At 35.4% G+C, this 25,157-nt stretch overlaps 1 protein-coding gene across 1 annotated transcript in view; it reads left to right on the top strand.

Annotated features, from left to right (window-relative positions):
* The window catches only part of LOC306873764 (VPS10 domain-containing receptor SorCS3-like), a gene marked incomplete at its 3' end in the record, with an annotated part of 216,402 nt that overhangs the window by 111,506 nt on the left and 79,739 nt on the right, over positions 1 to 25,157 (top strand). Inside the window, exons 3-4 of the mRNA XM_079423246.1 lie at positions 12,885 to 12,984; positions 17,884 to 18,094. Of these exons, the coding sequence (XP_079279372.1) occupies positions 12,885 to 12,984; positions 17,884 to 18,094 (311 nt within the window). The remainder of the gene's footprint in view (positions 1 to 12,884; positions 12,985 to 17,883; positions 18,095 to 25,157) is intronic.

The following is a 25,157-nucleotide window of genomic DNA, read 5'->3' as shown; positions in this document are numbered from 1 at the left end:
GACTAAACGACCACCTATGACATTTCTCTCCGATCCTCTGTCACGGACTGCCAAAATAAGTGTAGGAGTACAGTGCAAACAATTGTAATAGACTGAATTAGGACTCAGTTCGTGAAGTGACTTCAGTGTGTGTATTTCTTCCTTTGGGACTTGTATGTGTGTGGCTTCAGTGAGGAAGTTTTACGTATGTTTAACACTGACATGAACACAGCCAAATAAACATATTAGCACACTATAATAAACTAATGCAATTAAACAATACAAAATGTTACATTAAATATTCTATAAAGTATACATAACTGATAACACGAGTAATATGAAAGGTAATTAAGTAAACAATCAAATGTGAATTTGGAAATGTGGTAACGGTTACCCAGCAATAATACATTATTATTATTTTTTGTATTCTTAACTGAAAACACTGTAAATTATAATAATTTATTGTTGTTTAGGGGTGACCCCGAATAATTGACGATTCGATAGGGGGAGTTATGATAATGTCATTTTGGCTATATGGGGGTGCTCAATGTCTGATTTCACATAGAACTACCGGTTTTCTTTGCAATGAAAGAAAAGCAGAACATTAATAACTACTGTCATATAGCCTACAATACATAACGTTATAATGAGAGCACTACTGTAAAAAAAATGTTGTTAATTCTTTGGGTTTCGCTGACGTTTAATGCTTTTAATCAAAACACAAAGCATTTGTATCTCCGAGGCGCCCGTTACACATTTTCTCTGTGTGATTAACGTCAGTATTTATGACTGTTGAATGTCTGACTACTTGACTCTTGGTAATGTATTTTGCCCCGCCCCCAAACATATGATTCGTCTATCAGTCGACTATCGGCATGATTTGAAAATCCCAATTCGACTATGAAAATCCTTAGTCGGGGACACACCTAGTTGTAATGTCCAGGTATTTTCAATAAAGCAATAAACTTATTTTTTTGTTAAATGTAATACAATCTTTTTCACTGTATTTGGTAAAGTGTCTTTTTATTATTATATTATGGTATTTATTAATATTTTGAATTAGCTTTTCAGTTTTCATTTTTATTATTTATTTATTTATGTATTTATTTATCAGTTTTAATTTTAATTTTAGGTGCTAGTAATTTTATTATTTGCTAATGTCATGTCTATTATTTTTGTTTTAAATATTTATCAGTTTTCATTTTACTTTTAGTTTAGGCTTGCCATTGTATTATTTGCTCATGTCATTTGATTATTTGATCATGTCACACACACACACACACACGCGCACCACACACACACACACACACACGCACAGCTTTAATTCAATTAATTATTTTCAATAATTTTAGTTTTAAAACTATTAGTACTAAAGCATACTTATGAAATATTTTTACATTATTATTAATACTAATATTTTTTATTATTGTTGTTTTTCATAAAAATTTGTAATATTTTATTATATATTTATATTATATTTTATTATAGTTTTGATGTAGAAGTGTTATTTTTAATGCTCCAGAATTAAACACAATGGCAGCGAGTACAAAAGCTCTCCTCCCACAAAGATGAGCTTGCTGATGAAATTCAGATTATGAAAATTTTATTTGCTGCCTTTTCCTCGGATTCCGTGATAGCAAACACATCCGTCATGTCTCCGTCCTCCTGTTTCACTCTCTCTTCTCTCCTCGTCTCATCTGTGGTGTGCGACTTAGCAGAATGGGTTTTCATAGGCATCATAAAACTTTTAGTCATGCATCTGGGTGTGAAGTCAGGTCTGGTTGAGCTCTGATGGAACTGCAGTGATACAACAACAGGATTTAAAATTAACAAAGGTCGTGTGTTACTCCAGTGCAAATATTCTATCCTGACAGTGTGGTGCTAACAGTCATTGCCAAAGTTTTCCAAACAACATGTACATAATAGCAGTGAGATAATAACTGTAGGGATCTATACAGAGACACTCTGAGCAAGAGTCTTCAGGAGGCTTTTAGTCTTTATATCACAACATGTTCTAGCTGTCAGACGGCATCAAGTGTCACTCAGAGTTTCAGTCTTGTCTCCCATCACTGTTATTCTCCTTTAATATTCATCTGCCCCCAGTGGCATCATCAAGAAACAACACCAGTCATTTCGAACAGACTAAGGTGGTGCTTGGTTGTTCCTTGACATTTTTAGGCAGTTGCTAATATGTTCTGGGTGGGATATTAGGTTTCTTACTGGCATAAGTCAATAGAGCTCACCCCCAAGTCTCTGTGAAATCTCTGTCCCCGTGGCTCTAGTCCTTATTTTTAATGAAAGCCTAGGGGCTTTTTCTTTCTTTTAAAATCTATTAGGTAAAAATAGTCTCAGCAAGCTTCACAGTGTGAGGTATCACTCCACATATGGTGCTGAAATTAGAAAGAGTTAATTAATACTTTTATTCAGCAAAGGCACATTAAATAGAACAAAACTGACAGTAAATAGAGTAAAGACTGACAAAAAATAACATAGTAAGTATTTTATATAAATGCTGCTCTTTCAAGCTATTCATCAAAGAATCCTGGAGTTAAAAATAATCCACAAAACTAAAAAGCAGCATGATTGTTTTGCAATTAATCACATCCAAAATAAAAGTTTTTGTTTATATAAGATGTGTGTGTACTGTGTATATTTATTATGTATATAAATACACATACATGCATGTATATGTTTAAGAAAAATGTTATATTTGTATATTAAATATATTTATATATAATATAAATTATATAGATATATACATGTAAATACAAGTAAATATTTTACAAATATATACTGTATGAGTGTGTATTTACATATACATAATAAATATACACAGTACACACACATATATTATGTAAACAAAAACTTTTATTTTGGATGCGATGAATCGCGATTAATCGTTTGACAGCACTAAGCAACATCACATGCAGGTAATCACATTAAAAACAATAAATTAATGTTGAATAACTGACATCTTAAACCGATATCTCCAGCTGCATGTAACACAGTCAATAGTATTTTATTTATTTATTCAGTCATTTAGCAGACGCTTTTATCCAAAGTGACTTACAAATGAGGACATGAGAAGCATTCAAAACCAACAAAAGAGCAACAACGTGCAAGTGCTATTACAAGTCTTGGTTAGCCTAACGCAGTACAGATAATTATTATTTTATTTATTCATTTATTTATTTTTTAAATAAAAATACATATAGATCAAATAAAATTAGAATAGAGAGTGCTAGAGTTAGAGGGTCAAGTAAAGATGGAACAGATGAGTTTTTAGCCGTTTCTTGAAGATGGGTAAGGATTCGGCTGCTCGGATTGAGTTGGGCAGGTCATTCCATCAGATGGGAACAGTTAATGAAAAAGGTCTGTGCAAGTGTTTTTGTGCTTCTTTGGGATGGCACAATAATGCGTCGTTCACTTGAAGAGCGCAAGCTTCTAGAGGGCACATAAGTCTGAAGTAATGAATTTAGGTAAAGGGGTGCAGAGCCAGTGGTGGTTCTGTAGGCAAACATTAATGCCTTGAATTTAATGCGAGCAGCTATTGGTAGCCAGTGCAAATTGATGAACAGAGGCGTGACGTGCATTCTTTTCGGCTCATTAAAGATTAATCTTGCAGCGGCATTTTGGATTAATTGTAGAGGTTTAATAGAATTGGCTGGAAGACCATTGCAATAGTCAAGTCTGGACAGAACAAAAGCCTGAACAAGGAGTTGTGTTGCATGTTCCGAGAGAAAGGGCCTGATCTTCTTAATATTGTATAATGAAAATCTGCAGGACCGGGCAGTTTTAGCAATGGGGTCTGAGAAATTCAGCTTATCATCAATCACAACTCCAAGGTTTCTGGCTGTTTTAGAAGGAGTAATGGTAGATGAGCCTAACTGGAAGGTGAGATTGTGATGAAGCGATGGGTTGGCTGAAACTACAAGCAGTTCTGTCATAGCTAGGTTGAGTTGAAGGTGATGGTCCATCATATGAAAAGCCATGTTTCTGAATGACAGAACCTAGTGATGCCATGTAGACAGAAAAGAGAAGTGGTCCAAGAACTGAGCCCTGAGGCACCCCAGTAGCTAGATGTTGCGACTTGGATACCTCACCTCTCCAAGATACTTTGAAGGACCTATCAGAGAGGTAAGACTCAAACCACTGGAGTGCGGTTCCTGAGATGCCCTTTCACAATAGGGTTGACAAGAGGATGGTTGACCGTATCAAAAGCAGCAGACAGATCCAGCAAGATAAGTAATGAAGATTTGGAAGCCGCTCTTGCAAGTCTTAGGGCTTCAACAACAGAAAGCAAGGTAGTTTCGGTTGAACGTCCACTTCTGAAGCCAGATTGGTTACTGTCCAGGAGGTAGTTCTGTGTGAGACAGACAGAGACTTGGTTGAACACAACTCGTTCAAGTGTTTTTGCAATGAAAGGAAGAAGGGAAACCGGTCTATAGTTCCCTAAAAGAGTTGGGTTAAGAGTGGGTTTTTTAAGAAGTGGAGTTATACGAGCCTGTTTAAATGCTGAGGGAAAAATTCCAGTGTGAAGGGATGTGTTAACGATGTGAGTGAGTGCAGGTACAAATGCAGGAGAAATGGCTTGAAAGAGATGAGATGGAATAGGATCAAGCGGACAAGTAGTAGGATGACTGGAAAGGATGAGTTTAGCGACTTCTGCCTGAAAGAGTGGAGAGAAGGATGTGAACCAGTGTATGTTTGTTGGTAAGATGTGTTTGATAGATTGTGGTGTGGAAAATTGTGCAGTGAGGTTTGTAATTTTATTAATGAAGAATGTGGCAAAGTCGTCAGCTGTTAGAGATGATGAAGGAGGAGGAGGACAAAGGAGGGAGGAAAATGTTTTAAAGATCATGCGAGAGTTAGGCGAGTTGTTAATTTTGTCATGATAGCATGTCTTTTTAGCAGTGGGAACATAGCAGAGAAGTCAGAGAGGAGTGATCGATATAAATTAAGGTCAGTAGGATTTTGTGATTTGCGCCATACCCTTTCCACAGCCCTGAGTTTAGAGTGATGTTTTTGGAGAACATCAGATAGACAAGGGGCAGAAGGGGTGGCTTGGAAGATAAGGGGCAGAAAGTATCTAAACAAGACGTCAGAGTGGAACAGAAAGTATCAGTAGTACTTTCAGTATTTTGTTTCTGAATAAATCAAAGTGTTTGAACAAATCGGTTGAATGAATGAATCAACGACTCACTCAAACACAGTCACTTGTATCATTCTTGAATGAATTTGTGTTTTTGAACAAATCAATTACTTGATTCAGTGGCTCAGTGACTTTTTAAAGATAGTCACTTGCTGCCACCTATCGATGTAAACGGCAGATAGAGGTCCTATACATAACCGTTTATTTAGTTCACGCACGCAGTAAATGTAAAACACACAACAGGCTCACTAGCGGTTGTTAGGTTGACGGTAACAGGTTTGTGTTCAAATCCTCCCTGTCTTCCTGTCTTGTTTCTCTGCCCCAAACCACCGCACAGGTAGTCTGTCAGTGCAGACACTTGATTTATGTCAGCGTCTGCAGCCTGGAGTCAGATTAACCTACACCTCACACACAAACTTCCTCCACCAGTGACTTCAACCAGCACAAATGGCATAATATATCACAAGAAGATCTTCAAGTCGGCAGTGATGCGTCATCCCTGCGTTTCAGCTCACTTTCCGCCTTTGTGCCCACACATCCAAACAATAGCCTGCTGAATGTGTATTGCTGTCCTCCAGGCTCACTTCAACCCCAGGGCTGCTAAAGAGAGAGGGTTTTGTTCTCTCTACAGTCTCGTCTTACTGGCATAAGTTCAGGCAAAAAAACTGTTTCCATTCAAAATCCTTTTTGTTTTAGTCATCTGGGGAATATGAGGTCAAGCGATTGATCCAAAAGGTATCTTTCCCTTTCTTCCTTTCATTTTTCACTGCTCTCTACACCTTTGTGTTTTTTTTTCTTTCTCCTGTGTTGTTGTCCGGTGTTATCAGAGTAAACATGGACACTATCTGCTGGTCAGCGGCCAGCTAGTCTCAGCCTCAGACATCACGCACACGGAACGTTGGCTAAACGTCTGATGTATATGGGACACTTTTCTGGAAACATGAGAGTGTCTCATTTATATTCGGTTCGCTGGGAAACAAAGATACCGTGGCGCCAAACCCCCTCACGAAAGAAGAAAGCCGTCGTGTTTACAAATGTGACGACGAACGCTTATCAGGTCAACTAAACGCTGGATTTACAAAAGTATGTGAAATATTTAAAGTTCGCGGCATGGAATCTTTAAAATACATCTGAGAGTTTTACACACCGGGTTGTTATTGTGGCGACATTTCCACGCCCCAAAACGTGACACTAAATGAAACAAACTATGATTGGTTGTTTGACATGTCGGTCAAACGGCCTCATGGGCGGGCCTTGGCCAATGATAACGGCCATCTATTCCAGACCTTCAGCCGTCAGTCTCAAGGTCTGGCTACGCGAGACTAGCTGCCAGCTGACATCAGTGAAGCAGATCTTTGTGTGTGCTCTCAGGAACCATTTCCGTTTTTCTAGGTACAATCACGCAGGTCTAAACAACATCTGTTGGGGATTCAGGCAGATGTGTAAATTAATATTGATCAAACACCCTACATCGTGTCTGCGCTGGAAGTGACGATGCTGCACTTCCAGATATTTCACTATTTCACTAATTGGACTCTGTAACTGGCAACAGTGAGGAGAAGAAGCTAAAAAAACGTGTATTACAGCTTCTTCTTCTTTTTCTTATCAATATTATCACTATTAGTTGAAAATGGTTTTCCTGTGTAAGTTTTTTTTCAGCATTTTTTAGCGAATAGAAAGTTCAAAATACAGCATTTATTTGAAGTAGAATTTATTTGTAACATTATAAATGTAATCTCCTTTTTTATTAAGTTAATGTGTCCTTTCTGAATAAAAATATACATTTATTAAAAAAGCATTACTCCAACATTATATATAAATTAATATAATTACATATAATTATACTTCCAGATCTTTCACAGTTTCAGTAATTGAACTCTAGACCTGGCAACAGTGAGAAGAAAAACAACATATTTATTACTGTTTTCTATTTAAAAACAACTGTATTCTCTTTTTCTTCTTCTTCGTATTATTATTATTATTAGTTGAAAATGATTGTCCTGTGTTTATTTATATATATTTTTAGGAATAGTTTAGAGAATAGTTCAAAAGTAAAAAAAAAAAAACAGCATTTATTTGTAACATTAGAAATGTATTTAATATCCTTTTTGATTAAAGCATCCTTACTGAATAAAAATATACATATCTTTAAAAAAAGTCTTCTCCCATCCTTATATATAATTAATATAATTGTATAATATATAATGTAATTTTAGCCAAATATACATATTTTAGGCAAAAGAGTTGTCTGTCAATTTCTGCAGACAACAGACGTTTCCAGTGTAAAAAACAAAACATATTTTATTATTATTTATTATTAGGATTTAAACTGTTTGTTATAATATTAAATATAAAAAAGATAAATCTGTAAAAATATCATCTGTATTTTGTCATTGTTTCCCAATAAGACAGTGTAACAATAAATAATACATCAAATCTGCAATGTAGTTTGTGTTTTAATTTATGATAACATGTTCAGTATATATATATATAGTTTCTCCCTAATCTGAGGAAGAGATTATAAATAAAACTATGATCATTATGAACATTAATACTGCTTCTTCATTAATGCAAATTTATACATGACACTGTCATACAGACGTTGACTTATTTTGAAATTCTTCCATAATTTGGACTCCATCAATATTTTAGCTCAATTTGAAAGTCTCTCTCCACCTGTTTATTTATTTATTTTTTGCTTTTTCTGCGTTTGTTCTGATGACGCACTGAAGGCTAACTGGTTTGAAAGCTCATCACTGATAGCAATTAGTTATTTATAGGAAAAGAGTCAAATCTCATTTATTCTCCCTTTTTCCTTTTTAGACGCCAGAAATAAATGATGTTTTGCATATCCGTTCTGGTCAATTCACACATCAGAGGTACGTCAGGCTCCTCTGGATTTTGTGAAGTGATTTCACACACCTAGAGGTTTCCGCATATGAAAGAAACAAATATCAAACAAAATGCATTTTTATATGTGTTGTATGCACATGTTACTTAGGAACTGTTTAAACAACAGTTAACGTTATGGGTTTATTTTGGCTGAATTTTTGGTGAGGTGGTGGCTTGTTTTTGAAGTTCTCTTTTGTGTTCATTGTTCTCGCCATCCCTGGAGCCTGGTGCACATGTCTCCACATTGTTCTACTTTACTGCCTCACCATCTGGCTTCTCCTCACAGACAATCCCTGATGTGATACCTGGCCACCAGTCCTCTCATTTTCAGGTTCTCTTCATGTCTTCGTCCCCCTCTCCTGCACTTTTCCTCCGCTCACTGAAGTGTATGTCCAGTTGAGTTTCATGTTGGCATGCAGCTCTGGATTCGGGGGACTAAACCCATTTTCACAGAAACAAAGATGGATTGTGGTCAAACGCTGGAAATCACATCTTGGCAATGCGTATCTCCACATTGTAGAACACCAACAGATTTTTCTGTTAACATGCCATATTTCCCAGATGTGCTTTAGATAGTTTCCAATCTTCAACGTGAAAATGGAAGTTGAAGTACAGCGTTACCATATGAGACGCAAAATGTACCTTCCAGCCATTGCCTGTGCTTCACTAAAGTGTGCCCGTCTCTGTGGCTTTCAGTGTGAAACATTCGCACATGTGCCACCGCAGAACAAAGTCTCTTTTTATTTTCTGACCTTAAATTCACTCTGGGATTCGATGCTGCATTAATTTCTCTCCTGGAAAGGTCCATGCTGGGTTTTTAGGCTGTGTTAATGTTGCCCCAGCTTCAGGCATATGCTTTTATTGGTCTTTTAAGTCTCCGACTTGTGTTTTTCTCCTAACCTACTGTTCGGTTATTCTTAATGGTTTTCTAAAGTCCCAGACGCAATTCTCCAAACTCGCGAGCAGGTGTATAAACATAATTATACCAGTCATCTCGACGGAGCTCTTCTGGTGGGAATTAAATAATTGAATAACATGACAAACCACATCTTTTTTAACTGTGTGCAAGGAAAATATTATAAGGACAGATGCTAAACTATAATTGCGGACAGTTTTCTCTGGCAGGATCGAGTTGATCCCTGTTGATTTCAGCTGGATTCTCTTGTCACTAGGGTAAAAAGAACGATGTACAAATGCAGGAAAGCGTCACACCACTTATAGCAGGTTACTCTTAACGGCTCATGCTTTCATAATTCAACTCCTGTGTCGTCTGACATCATAAAAATAATGATACTGCTATCATGAACATTATGAACATTATTTTTTCAGAATGTCATGATATTACTGTAAAAATATGATCCACCTCAGTCTTCTTAAATTAGAGGCTTATGATAAGACAAGATATTATGAGCTACTACTGTGCTTCGTTTTCTTTATCTTGTACTACTGTGTACTACTACTACTACTATTATTATTATTATCATCATCTATCTTATTTGGGGTGGAGTGTCATAAAGATGTGTACATCCTTATAATAAAAACAACAACAACAACAATAATAATAATAATAATCAAGTTGATGGATTCAAAGCAAAATGTTACATTCATTTTGTCTCTGAATACAGATTCATGCATAAACTGTGTAGTAAAAAAAAATAAAAACTGCTAATACATTTCTGCCATTTTACAGCATATACTCTTTCAGCCCTGGTTGGAGTTTACTGTATATATTTCCTTTGTTTACCTCTCACTTCACCTTTGCCTTTTGGTAATATCTAGATGAAGTTACGGTCTCTTTACTGTGAATAATCCTTGTGCCTTTATTTTGCTGCCACCCCAGAATAAAATAGTATATAGGGAAGATTCCATTATAATTTCACTGAAAACTATACTGCCCTATTGGTGTGGGGACCCGCTCCTGGGAAGAGGCAAAAAGGAATTGAGCGATGGAAAATGGGAATCCTCCATGGTGCCTCAAATTAGATTGCGTCTGTTTGGAAGCGGTGTGTGGGATGTGCCTCCGTTTGCGTTTCTGAGACTGTCACTTTGGTGTGGAGTCAGTGATGGTGTTGAAAACACTATCATCTGTGGACTATTGCTGCGAACAGCAAGCTGACGTGATGGAGAAGTATTAGAGCTTCGGGAGGTTTGTGTTGGCTAACATCTAATTTCTCCTACTAAATTATTCAGACTTGAAAAGCCGGGCCTTTCAAAGAAATTTGAAAGTTTGTCTTGTGCGGCTGTCATGTGTGATATTTTTCAACTTTAACTTGTTGGTAAAGTTTAACAAAAGCATCCGTAATCGTATGTGGCGTTTTAGAGGCCAAATTCACTGAGTCATCTGTTTTCTGGCAAAGAACGAAGGAAGAAGCTTCAAAGAGAATGAAAAAGCACCATAAAAACATCATAGAAGTATATTTGTTGAATATTTCAAGTCCTTTAAAGCCATACTGTAGCTTGTGTGACAAATGAGGTAATGAGTCTATGAATTAATCCGACTGGTTTTGAAATGATTAAACGAAAAGATCCAATTCAAAAGAATGATTCATTCATGAATCAGAGGTTGCTACTCGCTACTTCTTAACTCTTGCAAACAGCAGCTTTCAGTCATGAATTTAGGTCTCAGTTCCTCACATGATACGCAAATGAAATTTATGTATCTATATTAAATATCCATACATGACATATATTGGCATATGAATTAAAAACATATAATGAAACCTAGTAGAAATCGAAACAAGTTATTGAAATAAGAAACCACGTATTAACATGTATGTTTATGTGTAACACATTTTGGAAATAAATGACACGTGTATATTTAAAATATATACAATTATTATATGAACATATAAAAACAAATATGTTTGTTGTTTTAGTAAACTTGTAAATAAAATATTGTTGACATACATGGTTGCTACATACAGTATAATACTGTATAAAATCATAATATAGATATTAATAACATTTGTACAGATACAAATTTTGATATGTTGATTGTATATATGTTATAAACCTATCTTCACTTACTTTTAGAATGTACATATTTGAAAATTATACATCGCCTTATAGGTAACATATATGCCAATATCACTCTTGATATAAGACAATGTATGCCATAGATTACATTTCCATATGGCATGTAGTTTTTGTGAGACTTGGAACACAAAAGTTGTCAGTTATTTTGAAAGAATCAGGCCAGTATATTATTCAAAAATTCACCTTTTGTGTTTCTCGGAGGAAAGAAAGTCATAGGTGTGGTTTGGAGCGACATGCGGTTGAGGAAATGATGACAGAATTGATATTTTTGGGTGAACGTTTCCTTTAAGGCTTAAATAGCAAGTATACGTGTGCATGTAGTGTTAACCAACGTTATGTTCCCACGAAGAGGCTGAAGAGGAGAGAGAAATTGGTGGGCGTGACATGGGCCACAGGCAAATTTTACTCAGCTGAAATAGGCAACGCTCAGGAGAAAAAGAGAGGTGGAAGCAAAAATAGAGATGGCAGGAATAACAAGACAGAGTTGGTGAGATAAAACAAGGGGTTGGAGGGGAGAGCGAGATCAAGAAAAGGAAATCGCAAAGTAATGTGAGACCTCCAAAAACTCTCCATTAAGCTCTCATCTCAGGTACAGGAAGTGGATTTTGGAGAGTTGACAGAAGAACTGTGGGTCTCTTTCCAGAACATCAAATATTAGAAGTGCTTTTTTTTGTTTGTTTGGTTTTTTTTGGTAATATCTTTTCATATTCAGAGGATTATGTTTGGTTTTAAGAGATTTAGAGATGTTTTTAAATTCTCTCTCTCTCTCTCTCTCTCTCTCTCTCTCTCTCTCTCTCTCAAAGTTTAATTTATACAGTATTTTTATTGAAACATAAAATTGCAAGTTACTTGCAAAGCGTTTTCATCCTTAAACTTCATCATCATCCTTCGTTATATTACTGACCTTTTTTACTTACCCAATATACAATTATACACAAAATTATGCATGTTTGTATGAAAGTATATACATGGTTATTGTTGGGTTTTTTTTTTTTTATTATTATAAAAAATATATAAATATATTTTTCATTTTATTTATTTATTTTATTTTGCTGTTACACTGTATGGCATGTAAACGAATACATGTCAATATTCAAAGTACAGGTAAAACACCTGCAATGCATTTTTTTAATGAATACAGTCTATTTTGCCCTATTTTATGGATGTTTTACAGTGTATTTTCTTAGTACTAGCACCTGTTGTTTTGAATGCAACAAAGAGTATAAACACCTCTCAGCGCCTCTGATGTCATCGTGCATTAGCAGCTCATGCTAGACAGCATTCCCAGCACTAAAATACTTTCATACTACTTACGTCAGAAATGTAGAGTTCATTCAGTAGACTCATTGTTAGGAACATGTCAACTGCCGTCCATACTCATGTCTGCATTGCAAGACTGTAAATATCATTAGCCTTTCTAAACAAGTCAGTGTATTCTCTGGATCAGTTGTCACTGTTATGCCCAGGGGTTGCAGGATGATGTTAGTTTTGCTGTCTGTAGAACAAGGCAGAATTGCTCAGCATATGCTCAGCAGATTGTGCTTGTTTTAGCAAGCTTTTCTGCTCATCGCTGAGGATCAGGGAAATATACATAGCCAGGAAAAAGAACAAAAAACTGTGAAACACTCTTAAGAATTGAATTTGCTGAAATCTGTTCAATCGTTTGAGTTCAGCTGAGGTCTGCAAATTCCGATCTAGATTCATTTTGCTGGAGAATGTATTAATTTTGGCCAGGTCATGACTGGAGCATTGCTATCTACACACACAAACAACACAAAGAAATGCATTCTGAATACCATTTTGAGAATTTTGCTTCTATTTGCAGATCAACAGATTATGGCAGCACTTATGAGAGGCTGAATGATAAAGTGGGAGTCAAGACCGTTTTGAGTTACCTCTATGTCTGCCCCACCAACAAGAGAAAGGTAAGACGCCTACAGCCTCTTATTCTCTGTTTTCTTCCCTTTGAGAGACTCCATGTTCCCCTACTTCAAACAAAGCTGGTTATTTTTAAATATTTATTTATTTTTCTGCTTTCCAGCAGCCTACAAAAAATTTACTAAAAGTCACTAAAGGAGTGACTAACCTGAACAACCTGGAGCAATTCTGCTTAGAATAATGGACCAAAATCACACCTAAACCATGTAGAAAGCTGATGCATGCTACATTATTATATTATATCATATTATTATAATGTAGTTATTTGTTAAATATTTTAACATTTTATTATCAGATGTCGTCCAAAATAATTATGTCCAGTTATGTTAAAATGTTCAGATCTTAATGCAGATTGTTATTAAAAGTTTTATTTATTTATTTATTTGTTCTCATTAAGGAAACTTTAAAGAAAAATTCTGAATAAAACATTTGAAACATTTCTTTCATAATGTTAATTTGATAATTACATAATGCTCACCAAGACTGCATTTATTTGATAAAACAATTGAATATTGTATATTTATAAAGCTGAATTTTTAGTAGCCATTAGTCCAGTTTTCAGGATAAATCTTTTAGGATTCGTAGAATAGAAAGTTTGAAAAAATAAAATAAATAAGAAAGAAATCATTCTAATATGCTGATTTAGTGATCCAGAAACATGTCTTATTATTATCCATGTTGAAAACAGTTGCTTAATATTTATAAATTAAGTTGTAATATTTTTATGGAAACCATTATACTTTTTTTGCAGGTTTATTTGAATAGAAAGCTCAAAAGAACATTTATTTGCTGTCAGGAATCATTCTAATATGCTGATGTGATACTCAAGAATTGTTTCTTATTATTATTATTTGCTGAAATTGGTGCTGCTTAATTAAAGGGATACTCCGCCCAAAATGAAAATTTTGTCATTAATCACTTACCCCCATGTCGTTCCAAACCCGTAAAAGATTTGTTCGTCTTCGGAACACAGTTTAAGATATTTTAGATGAATTCCTTTTAAATATAGATTCTTTATTTGAAATCTTTTGTAGCATTAGAAATGCCTTTACTGACATTTTTGATCAATACAATACATCTCCATGCTGATTAAAATGTACAGTCAGCCCATCAATATCCCAAAAAAACACAGCATCATACTAGTCCTTCAAGCATCTCTTAAACTTTCGTCCCCATCTGCCCTCAGACTGTTCATGGGTCCCATTAGTACAATTTCCCATCAGAACAGATGGATGGTCTCTTTTGAAAAGCCCTGGATGTTTGTTTACCTCTGCTTTTGTGAACTGTAAGTGCACAATGGATGCGCACAGCGTGCATCAGCTGAAGGTATTGTTGTTGTTTAGAGGCTATGTGCACAAACTGGATTAATGCGTCAGCTTATTTCCCTGACTATGTGGACAAACACAGTCCCATTCCAGAGAGAAGGATTGACTCTGGCAGATCCCATGGCTATTTTCAAATAGGGCTAAGTTTAGGCCTAACCTTTAGCACAACACTTTTCAATTTGAGAGATGGGCATGACATTTCTGCAGCTCTGCCTGAGCTCTTAAATGGGAACTTGCCAGGAATCCAAAGTGCTTTGCGCGCGGCTCTTTTAGCACTCTCGATGGAGACGAGATTACATGCTGATGCGAAGATCGCCGACAAATGAGCCTGTTTATATTTCCACCACTCTATTTGTTATAAAACGCAGTTGATCAGCCATGACATGATTAATTTGAGACTTTGTGTCCTTTTCCTGCTGTTTACACTGCTCGCCCGGCGCTGACGCCAATCTCATTCATCGGCGGGAGGCTACGTGTGGGCCGTTAACTGTGTGCTGCATGTAGATTAGCTTGCGGGATGCTAGCCGTCTGGGTGCCGGCAGATAACAGGGATCCCTCAACCCTAATGATTGTGCTTCGCAACTCTCTTCACTCCTTTATTCAGCGGAGAAACATTTGTTCACAGTTATCATGTTCTGGTGGCTTGAAAACTGAATTATGTGCTAATGCTTAATCAGTATCTGTCTGTCCAAAGATTTTCCTGGCTTTACAGCCCAGTCGTGACCCATCGGCCACATTTACACCTGCTATTAACACGGGCAGATCTAAATATACTGTGAAGTCTGTTTTGTGAAGTAACTCATTTTGTTGCACCCACAACATCATAAATGATTATCGGTGCTGCAAGCCAATCTGTGTGTTATTTTAGCACGTCCGTAGACTGTTTTGTCTGATAAGATGAAATTGAAAATGTGTGAAAACTGCGACTGACTAATGAAACAGTCAGAAGGTTACAGCTCTATAGCATGTTATCTGACAGTGATCCATATACGCATATGAACTATAGAATATTCTGTCTTGCATACCAAAAAAGTAGCAAACTTTTGCAATTTTGGAACTTTCTAACTCGTTCATTACAGTCAATCCAATATCCATATATTACATCAGTAAAGGGTGAAGATCTCCGCCCCTTAATTTAATCTCCAGGGTAAAATGGGAATTGCTGGCGCAAGCATGTAACGCTTAGCTCTATGAGACCTTTGTCAAGTAAAATAGTCCAGTATGTACAGTACACTCTTAAAAATGAAGTGAAGAACCTTTAACATCAAGGGCTGCATTTCACAAAAGCGTCGTAAGCCTAAATTGATCATAGCTCCATTGGTTTCAACGGGTCTATGATGTGCTTTTAATATATTGCCCTTGAGATGTCTAGAAATCATACATTTAATATTCCCTCATATATTCATGTTTTCCAAGATTGTAGGAATCCTGGTTCTTCAACAACACAAATAAAAAAACAAAAACTTTAATTGTAAGCGAGGTCAATAAAATAAGGAACATATTGATTTTGCATTTATTTATTTTACTTTATTTTAATGCTGGTTTTGTCTTATATATATATATTTGGAATTATTTTTTTTTTTTACAGTGTATGGCATCATTATAAAAATCTACTATTAGTTAAGTTCTAGAAATGTACAAGTTATTTCTATAAAACTTCGATAAGGGACTCAAAGTGAAAAATCATTTCCCTTTGGTAACAAACACGGTTACCCAATTCACTATTACGGAAAATGATTACACCCTAAAATCTAAGAATTGCATCTGACAAGCCCAAAGACACCAGCAGACACAAGGGGCCTCTTTCCATCTTCTTATAACGATAATGAACAGTAAAAATCAGGAGCCCAGGCCAACAAAATCCTAGCTGCGTTTCGGCTGGTTGTTTATTGGCGCTTAATGAAAAACTATTTATCTAAATCACCGCCCCGGAGGATTCGTAGTTAAAGCTTGTGGAGAGAAGGGTGGGATTTTTGTCAGTGACAAATGCACCACTGTTTTTCCAATTCAAATCCAGTTGAGGGAAGAAAACAGCCGTTTACATTTAGGGTGGATGGAGGTAAGAGAAAGAGCGAGATGATAGAATTGGGGAGGTCTCGAGCTTATGTTTCACAGTTTGCTTGCTAAATATTGTCACGTCTAGATGTCAACCGTAAGTGTGCATGCTTAAATTAATGTGCTCTGAAATGCTTTAGAGCCTATTAGGCTCCATTTAAACATCCAAGACATTGTTGTATTTTTTCAAGCAGTAAAAATCCATAATGAAAATGTCTGCAACTGTTTTTAGCACTGTACAAACCTTGAATGACAGTGAACATGGTGCCTGGCATTCAGGTGCGAGCCCATTTAACGAGCAGGCAGACGTACTTACCCTTTAATTATCACTGAGATCAGATGCAACAGCCCAGTCAAACAAGGGCATAAAAAGAAATGCTTTCCATACTGCAATATGTTCACTGCCAGAAGAGTTTTGCATCTGTTTTAATTAAACGCTATGCCCATCCACAGATTTTCCTCTGTGCATACATATAACCAGAATCAATTTAAGAGGAGCTTGGAAACTAAGCCAAGGTCATTGCTGAAGTAGAACTACTGTAGTTAGCTCACTCTCATTATTATTCAATTTAGAATGGAAGCAATGGCCAATCTTGACCTAGTATGAGCTTTAGTTAGCTTTAGTTGGTGGTCTAAAGCCTAGGAATAGTTCACCTAAAAATCTAAATTACATGGAAGAAGTCATACAGAGGGGATTATATTGTTTGTGTGAAATGTTCCTTTAAATGGAGTTGATTGAGTAAAGGTGCAGGGTGCAGCAATTTCACTAAGAATTTTTAAAACTAAAATGTCTAAAATGTTATGGATAGTAATTGCTTTTACTCAGCAGGTCAGCTAGTGGGCTTCATTCAAACACTCTCTAAGCCTCTTTTGCCATTCTTTTTTTCTGTTTAACACACCCTACTGTATCATAATTGATATATATAAATTTTTAGAAGAAGGTCTTTTTGTATAATTCTAAAGATATACACCTTCAGGTCATAGTACATGTGTCTTTTTGCTGTGAATAACTTTGAGATTGTTGGTAATATTTCAAGATGAACACTTACTGGACTGATGTTTAGAAAAAAAATCATGTTAAAATGAGCGTCAAATATGATACATCAGGCTTTTGAGGAATGTTTATTTGCTTGTGTCTTAATCACCATTGCATTGCGCTGCACTAAAGGTTTGCCTCTAACAATAAAAAAAAACCACTGAGCTTTGATCGTAAAACTAAGCATTTAAATATCATCCTTATAATATATATTTTAGGGAGATATAGTGGCAACTGATATTTATATGTATTTTCTGTGAATGGACTGCTATACTGTTATAAAGATCTCATTGGTTTACATTACACGCCACTGTTTTGTCTTATCAATATCAGCAACTGCACCAAATTTTATTTTGTTGTAATTGTGAGCCTCTTTTGGAGTTTGGAGTAACTCCAATCCATATTCTTCTTTGTACTTATATGTCAGACTTTACAGGGTTAACCTTTGTGCTTTTCTGTTTGTTTCTCAGATAATGGTGTTGACTGACCCAGAGTTTGAAAGCAGTGTTCTCATCAGCTCAGATGAAGGTGCCAGTTATCAGAAGTACCGCTTGAACTTCTTTGTCTTAAGTCTTCTTTTCCATCACACACAGGAGGACTGGGCATTGGCCTACAGCCACGATCAGAAGGTAAGCTTTGCTTCATCTAAGCAAAAGAAAAAAAAAAACAGAGCCCACAGTGGTAAATATCACAAATTACCATATTCATTTCTTGGTGATGATTCATCAATTCATGTTATTTCAAAAACAAACGTTCCAAAACGGGGGTTTCACAGCAATGCAGTGGGATAAACATTTTCTAAACTTTTTTGTTTTTTTTTAAATAAGTAACCAAGAAGCCTATTTATGAAATATTGTGTGTCATCAAGCAGCACGCAGACTCAACCAAGCAAAACAAGCAAAGTTTCACAAAAGTAAAATATTTCATTGTGTTTGGGGCAAATATCTGCACTCCTGAATGCCGAATTTGGGGGCTGTGGCTAACTGCTGTAATCACTGTAAAAATAAAAAATAAAATTGTTGTTTCATCTTAAAATAATTTGTTACCCCGCTGACTTAAAATTTTTTAGTTTAGTCAACTAAAATATTCCAGTTGTCCCTTAAATTAACATTGAGTATCTTAAAATTTCAAGCTGACTAAACTAAAAAAATTTAAGTCAGTGGGGTAACAAATTATTTTAACTTGAAACAACTTGAAACACTTTTTTTTTACAGTACATTGTAAAAAGTGATAAGTTGACTTAACTTAAAGTCAACTCATTGCCTTAAAATTATTAAGTAATTAATAATAAAAAAAGTATAAGTTAAGTGAATTGTCAATTGTCACTTAACTTTTTATTTTATTTTATTATTATTTACTTAATAATTTTAAAGCAACGAGTTTCATATATTTTTTTTTTTTAAGTTAAGTCAGCATCACTTTTTATATTGCATTAGTGAAATGGCCATTTAGACACTGTTTTATCAAACTCACATTCAGAATGGCTTTATTTTGGTATTTAATCCATTTATCCAATTGATTCTCTCTAGACAACATCATGTCTGGTCCTACCATTCTACTCACTGAATAGCAATTGTAGAGTGAACAATAAGTAACTGAACAGTGAAGGGTGTTTTATGCTTATTTAAACCACAGAGTAGGCTGGCTTATATTTTAGGCTGAATATTTTTAGGTATGCTATTTAGTTTGTTAGTAATACCGTTTCTCCATTTCGTTTTGGGTGCTTTTTTCATTCTGGAATGCTTGCTTCTCAAATAAAATTGGTAAATTCTGTGGAGTGCTGAAAATGTAATAATCATTGACCAAGGACAAACCCTCCCGTGAGAGTTATAGTGAGAAAGAAAGATGAAGAGAGCAAAAAAGACTTTTGACTTTTAAAGGTCTCCTTTTATTTGGCAGTAATTCATATTCGTAGTCAATATGTAAAGAAAACCCAATAAAATGTGTGTGAACAGAATGGACATCCAGCAAAATGAGCTGAAGCTTATAAATATATCATATCAAGAGAATATACCATTGTCCACACTTTAAATCCTTTAAATCCTGTATAGACTAGAGGTATGAATTGTATGGATTTATGTTGCTTTATTGTGTCTGAATGTATGTCTACATTTATATACACTACTGACATATTAATTTAATCAAAAGTTACAATAAAGACAATAATGTTACAGAAACTTATAGATTATGGCTAAAATATTTCTATTTAAAAAATGCAGTTCATTTGAAATTTTTATATGTACATTAAAGTATACTGGATTTTTTTTTTTTTTCAGAAAATATTAAGCAACATTGATAATAATAAGAAATGTTTTCTGAGCAAATCAGCCACTGTTCCTTTTCCCTTCTGTCTCTAAACTTTTAGCAGTAAAACATTGAGCATCTCAGTCACTGGTCTCTCCACTTCCCATAATGATGTTATCCTGAGCTATACTGCAATGTGCTTGGAGACAGTCATGCTTACTCGCTCAAAAAAATGACACACATTAATGCTGTGGCGACATGGCACTAAAGTGTCTCATTTTCTGAATCGACAAGGGTGGCTGACATTGTGTCCAGACTCATCATGGCCAGAGCAGAGCTGTGGATTAGGTCAACACCTGAAGCATTGTCTTATTAGAGAGGTGTCAGGCTGGTCAGGTCCACTCGTTGACGATTCATTAAAAGCAGATGGCGGTTTAGGCCCAGCTCTCTCTCCCTTTCCTCAGAAGAACACCGGCTCAGGCCTCTTACATACAGGAGCCTCTGGGAATCTGACAAAAGAAATAGCAATTGATCCCTGCCCACCTTCTCAGTCTGGTTAACTGGTTTCATTGACCAGCAAAAGTCCACAAAAGCCATTCATGTCTTTAATGATACTAATAGCTGGCTCTAAATGGTCGTTTTATGCAACATTGAGGAAGCAATAAGATCTTTTTCTAATAAGATAGCTGCAGAAGCAACCATGGTCATTTAGATGACCTTGAAGTGCACCAAACAAGCCTCACTATATTTGATGCAATTGGTCTGCTTTTGGGTCCAATATAAATGAAGTACAGTCAACAGTATTTGTAGCATTATAGTAGTAGTAATAATAATACTAATTAGAGTAGCCAAAAATAGTGCTGGCATGTCCTTCGTTTTCTATGTATGTATATATATATATATATGTTCGAGGTTACAGTGAGGCATTTACATACAATGGAATTGAATGGGGCCAATTTTTGGAAGATTTAAAACAGAAATTTGAAGATAATAACTTTATGAACATGAGGCTTTGTAAATGATTTTGTCTCAATATTAGTTAATCCAAAACTCTGACAACTTCTATTCCTTTCCACACAAAGTATGATTTACATGGGCCAGAGTTTTGATTAAGAAAGCCTAATTTTGCACAATATTGTGTAATGACTTTTTTAACATGCTGCAACTTTTGAACTTTGCATCACATATACAGCTTCATATGGGTTTCCTGAACTTGGTATTTTCATTTTAGGTTGAATTATGCCTTTAAAGTCATGGTAACATGCATATTGTTTACATCTGTGGCCGCACTATTGAGTTTTTAATGATCATTGATTGGCCCCATTCATTTTCACGGAAGGACAAGGACACGAGGATTTATTATATTTTTATTTTTATATTTTTTAATTTAATCATCATTATGCTGCAAGTGCTGTCAACTATTTCTTTAAAAGAATGATTTACTAGGTTATTTATTTGAATAATCATACGAATATTGATCTCTAGTGTTTTAGCTCTCTCAGATCATTTTTGTTAAGAAATTAAAGCTCTCAAAACACTTTTCAAGAGGTTTCTGATTTTGATAGGCTACAAGCAGAAGTTTTAAATACATTTTAAACTTGTCCAAATAAATTCCAGGCTCATGAAGTTCATGAAGAAATCTTTCTAGGACTGTGGTCTGAACCAATAAGAATCTTGACATACAATCTTGATATTTAAATAGCAAATATTTCAGTGTTACAGTAGATATTTTACCAATGACTAACTCTGGAAGACCCTTAAAAGTGTGACTTTTTCTGCTACCTTTGATGTCACAACTCAAGGTAGTCACCAGTAAAGAGCTTGAGGACTATATATGTTCTTGTGGTGCCGTGAGCCCATCAGAGCTTTCTCCAGGTATTACAGACCCTCTCCTGTAACATATGTTTGGTGTGCAAATCTTCCAGCTTTGGGTGTTTTTGGAAGAGCCCAGCACTGATTCATCAGCAGCGTAGAGTTGAGAGTAAAATTCAGCGGCTAAATTATGCATGGCAGATGGTTGGGAGATGACAAAACTTTCATTATCCTTCAGGCACAACTCTGGCTTCTCCTGTCTAATCTTCCATTTTAAATTGAAGAAAGATGTAGCATCAGTGTCTCTACTAAGAAATTCAGCTGTTGTTTCTTCTTGTTGCAGGAGTTGTCTAAATAAATGACAAATAAATTATACCCACATTCTATCACGCCAGCATTTTACTCTCGATAACAGACATGTCATTCTCAAAGTTCGGTATAGCGTCAGTTTTATCATTCCTGTTGAATGAGATGACAAAGAAGTCATTGCAACTTCGGTGACTTTGGCTCATTGCAGTATTCATAGAATTGTTTGTTTTGTCATGCTATTTATATCACATTACTTTATGCTGTGATTATAGGCTGTTTTATGCACCCACACTAGCAAAGGAATGTACTGACATATTTCATAAGATGAAATGTGCAATTCTTGTGACATTCTCCATTTTCTGTATGAGCCTCAACATTTTTCAAATGTTATTACAGGTTTGAATTGCTCCAAACAAGCGAGTAGTTCCAACCACAACAATTTATTATATTTATGTGATAAAGATACCATAATGATGTGACATATCATTAATATTAGTCTACTGTATCATAATTCATTATAAATGTGTTATACACACTACTATTTAAATGGTCAGTACGTTTTCTTTTAATCAAAAGCAAATCATCAACAAATAAAAAAAATGCAGCTTTGCCATCATAGGAAAACATTAAATTGTATAATATATTTATATAAAAAACTATACAAAATAAAAAGTAATATTTCACAATGTTACAGTTAATTGTGTTTTTAGCAAATAAATGCAGCCTTAGGGATTACAATTTTTGTTTTTTCTTATCAACCACAACTTTTAAAACGGTCATATGACGTTGCTAAAAAGGAGCATTATTTTGTGTATTTGGTGTAATTTTGTGTATTTGGTGTATTTGGTGTAACAAAAAAAATAATTTTTTTGTTTAAGGTTAAAAAAACACATTATTTACTGTACATTATTGTTGCTCCTCTATGCTCTGTCTTTCTGAAACGCATACATTTTTACAGAGCTCATCGTTCTGAGAAGCGAGGTGTGCTCTGATTGGCCAGCTATCCAGTGCGTTGTGATTGGCCGAATACCTAATAAGCGTGAGACGGAAATGTTACGCCCCTCGCCCTATTGATGTCGTGTCCCGGCGCGACGAGACAAAAACAATAAAAACCTTTATAAACGAGGCATTTATTGCATCCATTATAATATATATATATCCATTATAATATTATATATATAAGTCATTATAATGACTTATACTGTCTTTTTGGTGGTGTGGCGCAGTGGATAAGACATATGCCGTTGGTGTGAGAGACCCGGGTTCGAATGCACTGTGAAACACCAATGTGTCCCTGAGCAAGACACTTAACCCCCTAGTTGCTCCAGAGGCGTGCGACCTCTGACATATATAGCAATTGTAAGTCGCTTTGGATAAAAGCGTCAGCTAAATGAATAAATGTAAATGTAAATGTTTTTACGCATCGCACCGCATAAACATTACCATATCTGCATTTGTGATTGGAGAAACGACAAAAAAGCACTATTCTACACAGCTCAAAACGTTTGAAACATCAGTGGCAAATTCTTTAAATAAGAAAACATACTTACAGGCTGTGAGTCAGAAGCAACAGACTGTCCTTGCAAAGTTGGAATTGCCCCACTTTATAGAAACAGCATTTGTGCTTAGCTGGCAGGCTACCCAGGTTCAGGACAGGGTGTCCACGGGGTCTTAAAATGTCTTAAATTTAGTTGTATCAAATATAAGGCCTTAAAAAGTCTTAAATTGTACGAGTCTTAATTATGATTTCAAGAGGTCTTAAATTTGGAGACGGAAAGACAAGAATAGTGATATGGCTGAATGTGACGATTAAACTTCAAAAGGCTATGATTTCATAAATTAAACATGAGCGCTGCAAGTTCAAAATCCGGTGCTGCGCTGCTTTGTGTTCTGCCTTTACTGGGAAAGCCGCTATATTTCAGCCAAACACGACACCTGCTGGCAGAGAATGAATCAGTTAACAGGCTAAACAAGTGCGCGTACGAGTTTCACTGCACGATTCAGTCTATTAAAATTTATTTAGAATGAACACATAATTTACGATATGGGGGCAGAAAATGTATAGCCTATATTTACGGTATATTATTTCATATAGTTAATAATCACGCGAAGAGTGCCATCTTTTCTCCAAAAGTCAGCATGATTACAGATATGATATTGATGTTATGCAACAGTTGAGCAGCATGACGGTGATTCGTTCCTGAATGAATCAACTGTTTAAATGATTTGATTCAATCGCAATGGCTTATTAACGCTGACTTACTGCCACCTACTGGCCGTTTTAATTTCACATTTAAAGTATCTTCGTTTTTTAAAATGATTTCAAACATCAGTTTTCAATGTTTTATGTTTCAAATATCAAAACATCATTTATGCATTTGTAACTGCAGGTTAGCATTCTATGTCCCTCTGAGCTGCGTTAAACCGTTTGTAAATGCATCTAAATTCCACTTCAGATGCATTGCAAAGATATATTTTGTTGATACTGATTTCATCTGCTTGGTAACAGCCCAAATGCAAGAATTTGACTCAAAAGATGATGCACACTTTTCGAAAAAAATGGCTTAAAGGTAAAAATGGCCATATAACTATAACTATAAATATTTCTATCACTGCTGTGAACTGACAACACAGAATATGAAAAAAAATTCAGGAGTCAGCTGTCCACGATAATCTTTAAGATACCAGCACAATAACACACTCTGCAAAATATTTTCTAATTATTGTTATCGATAAAATCCCAGAAAATATCAAGATATAATTTTTTGTCAATTTCGCACACCCCTAATTCATGTTATTTAATTTATATAATAATTTATTGATAATAATTGCTAAAATCAATATAATGAATACTTTTGACTTATCCATTTTCTTAAAAATGGTTTAAAGGCTGAAATGTAAAGTTTATAATTTTATAAAACGTTTAGTTTTTGTGAAAACTTGTATCTGAATTGTAACTTATACTTTTGACAGTCATTTTACAGTTTAATATGGTACTATAGACATTGTCCTACCCTGCGCATATGGTATTAATTTTATTTGTGCAGGTCTTAAAAAAGGTCTTAAAGTCTTAAATTTGAGCTTAAAAATCCTGCAGAAACCTTAAGTCCTGCAGGAAATAGTCCTCTGTAAAATGCGCTGCACACGCTCTAATATTTGGGTTGAACTGTTCTAGAACAGTGTTGTAAATACAACTTAACCACTGATTTCTAGTTGTGTCCTCTTTGGGGGAAGTCGTGGCCTAATGGTTAGAGAGTCGGACTCGTAACCGAAAGGAATTGTAGGTGGGGGGAGTGAATGCGCTCTCTTCCACCTTCAATACCATGACTGAGGTGCCCTTGAGCAAGGCACCGAATCCCCAAACTGGAATATTTATCAA

The sequence above is a fragment of the Barbus barbus genome (assembly GCF_936440315.1).
Source record: "Barbus barbus genome assembly, chromosome: 8".
NCBI lineage: Eukaryota > Metazoa > Chordata > Actinopteri > Cypriniformes > Cyprinidae > Barbus > Barbus barbus.
This window is presented reverse-complemented; position numbering and strand designations above follow the sequence as displayed.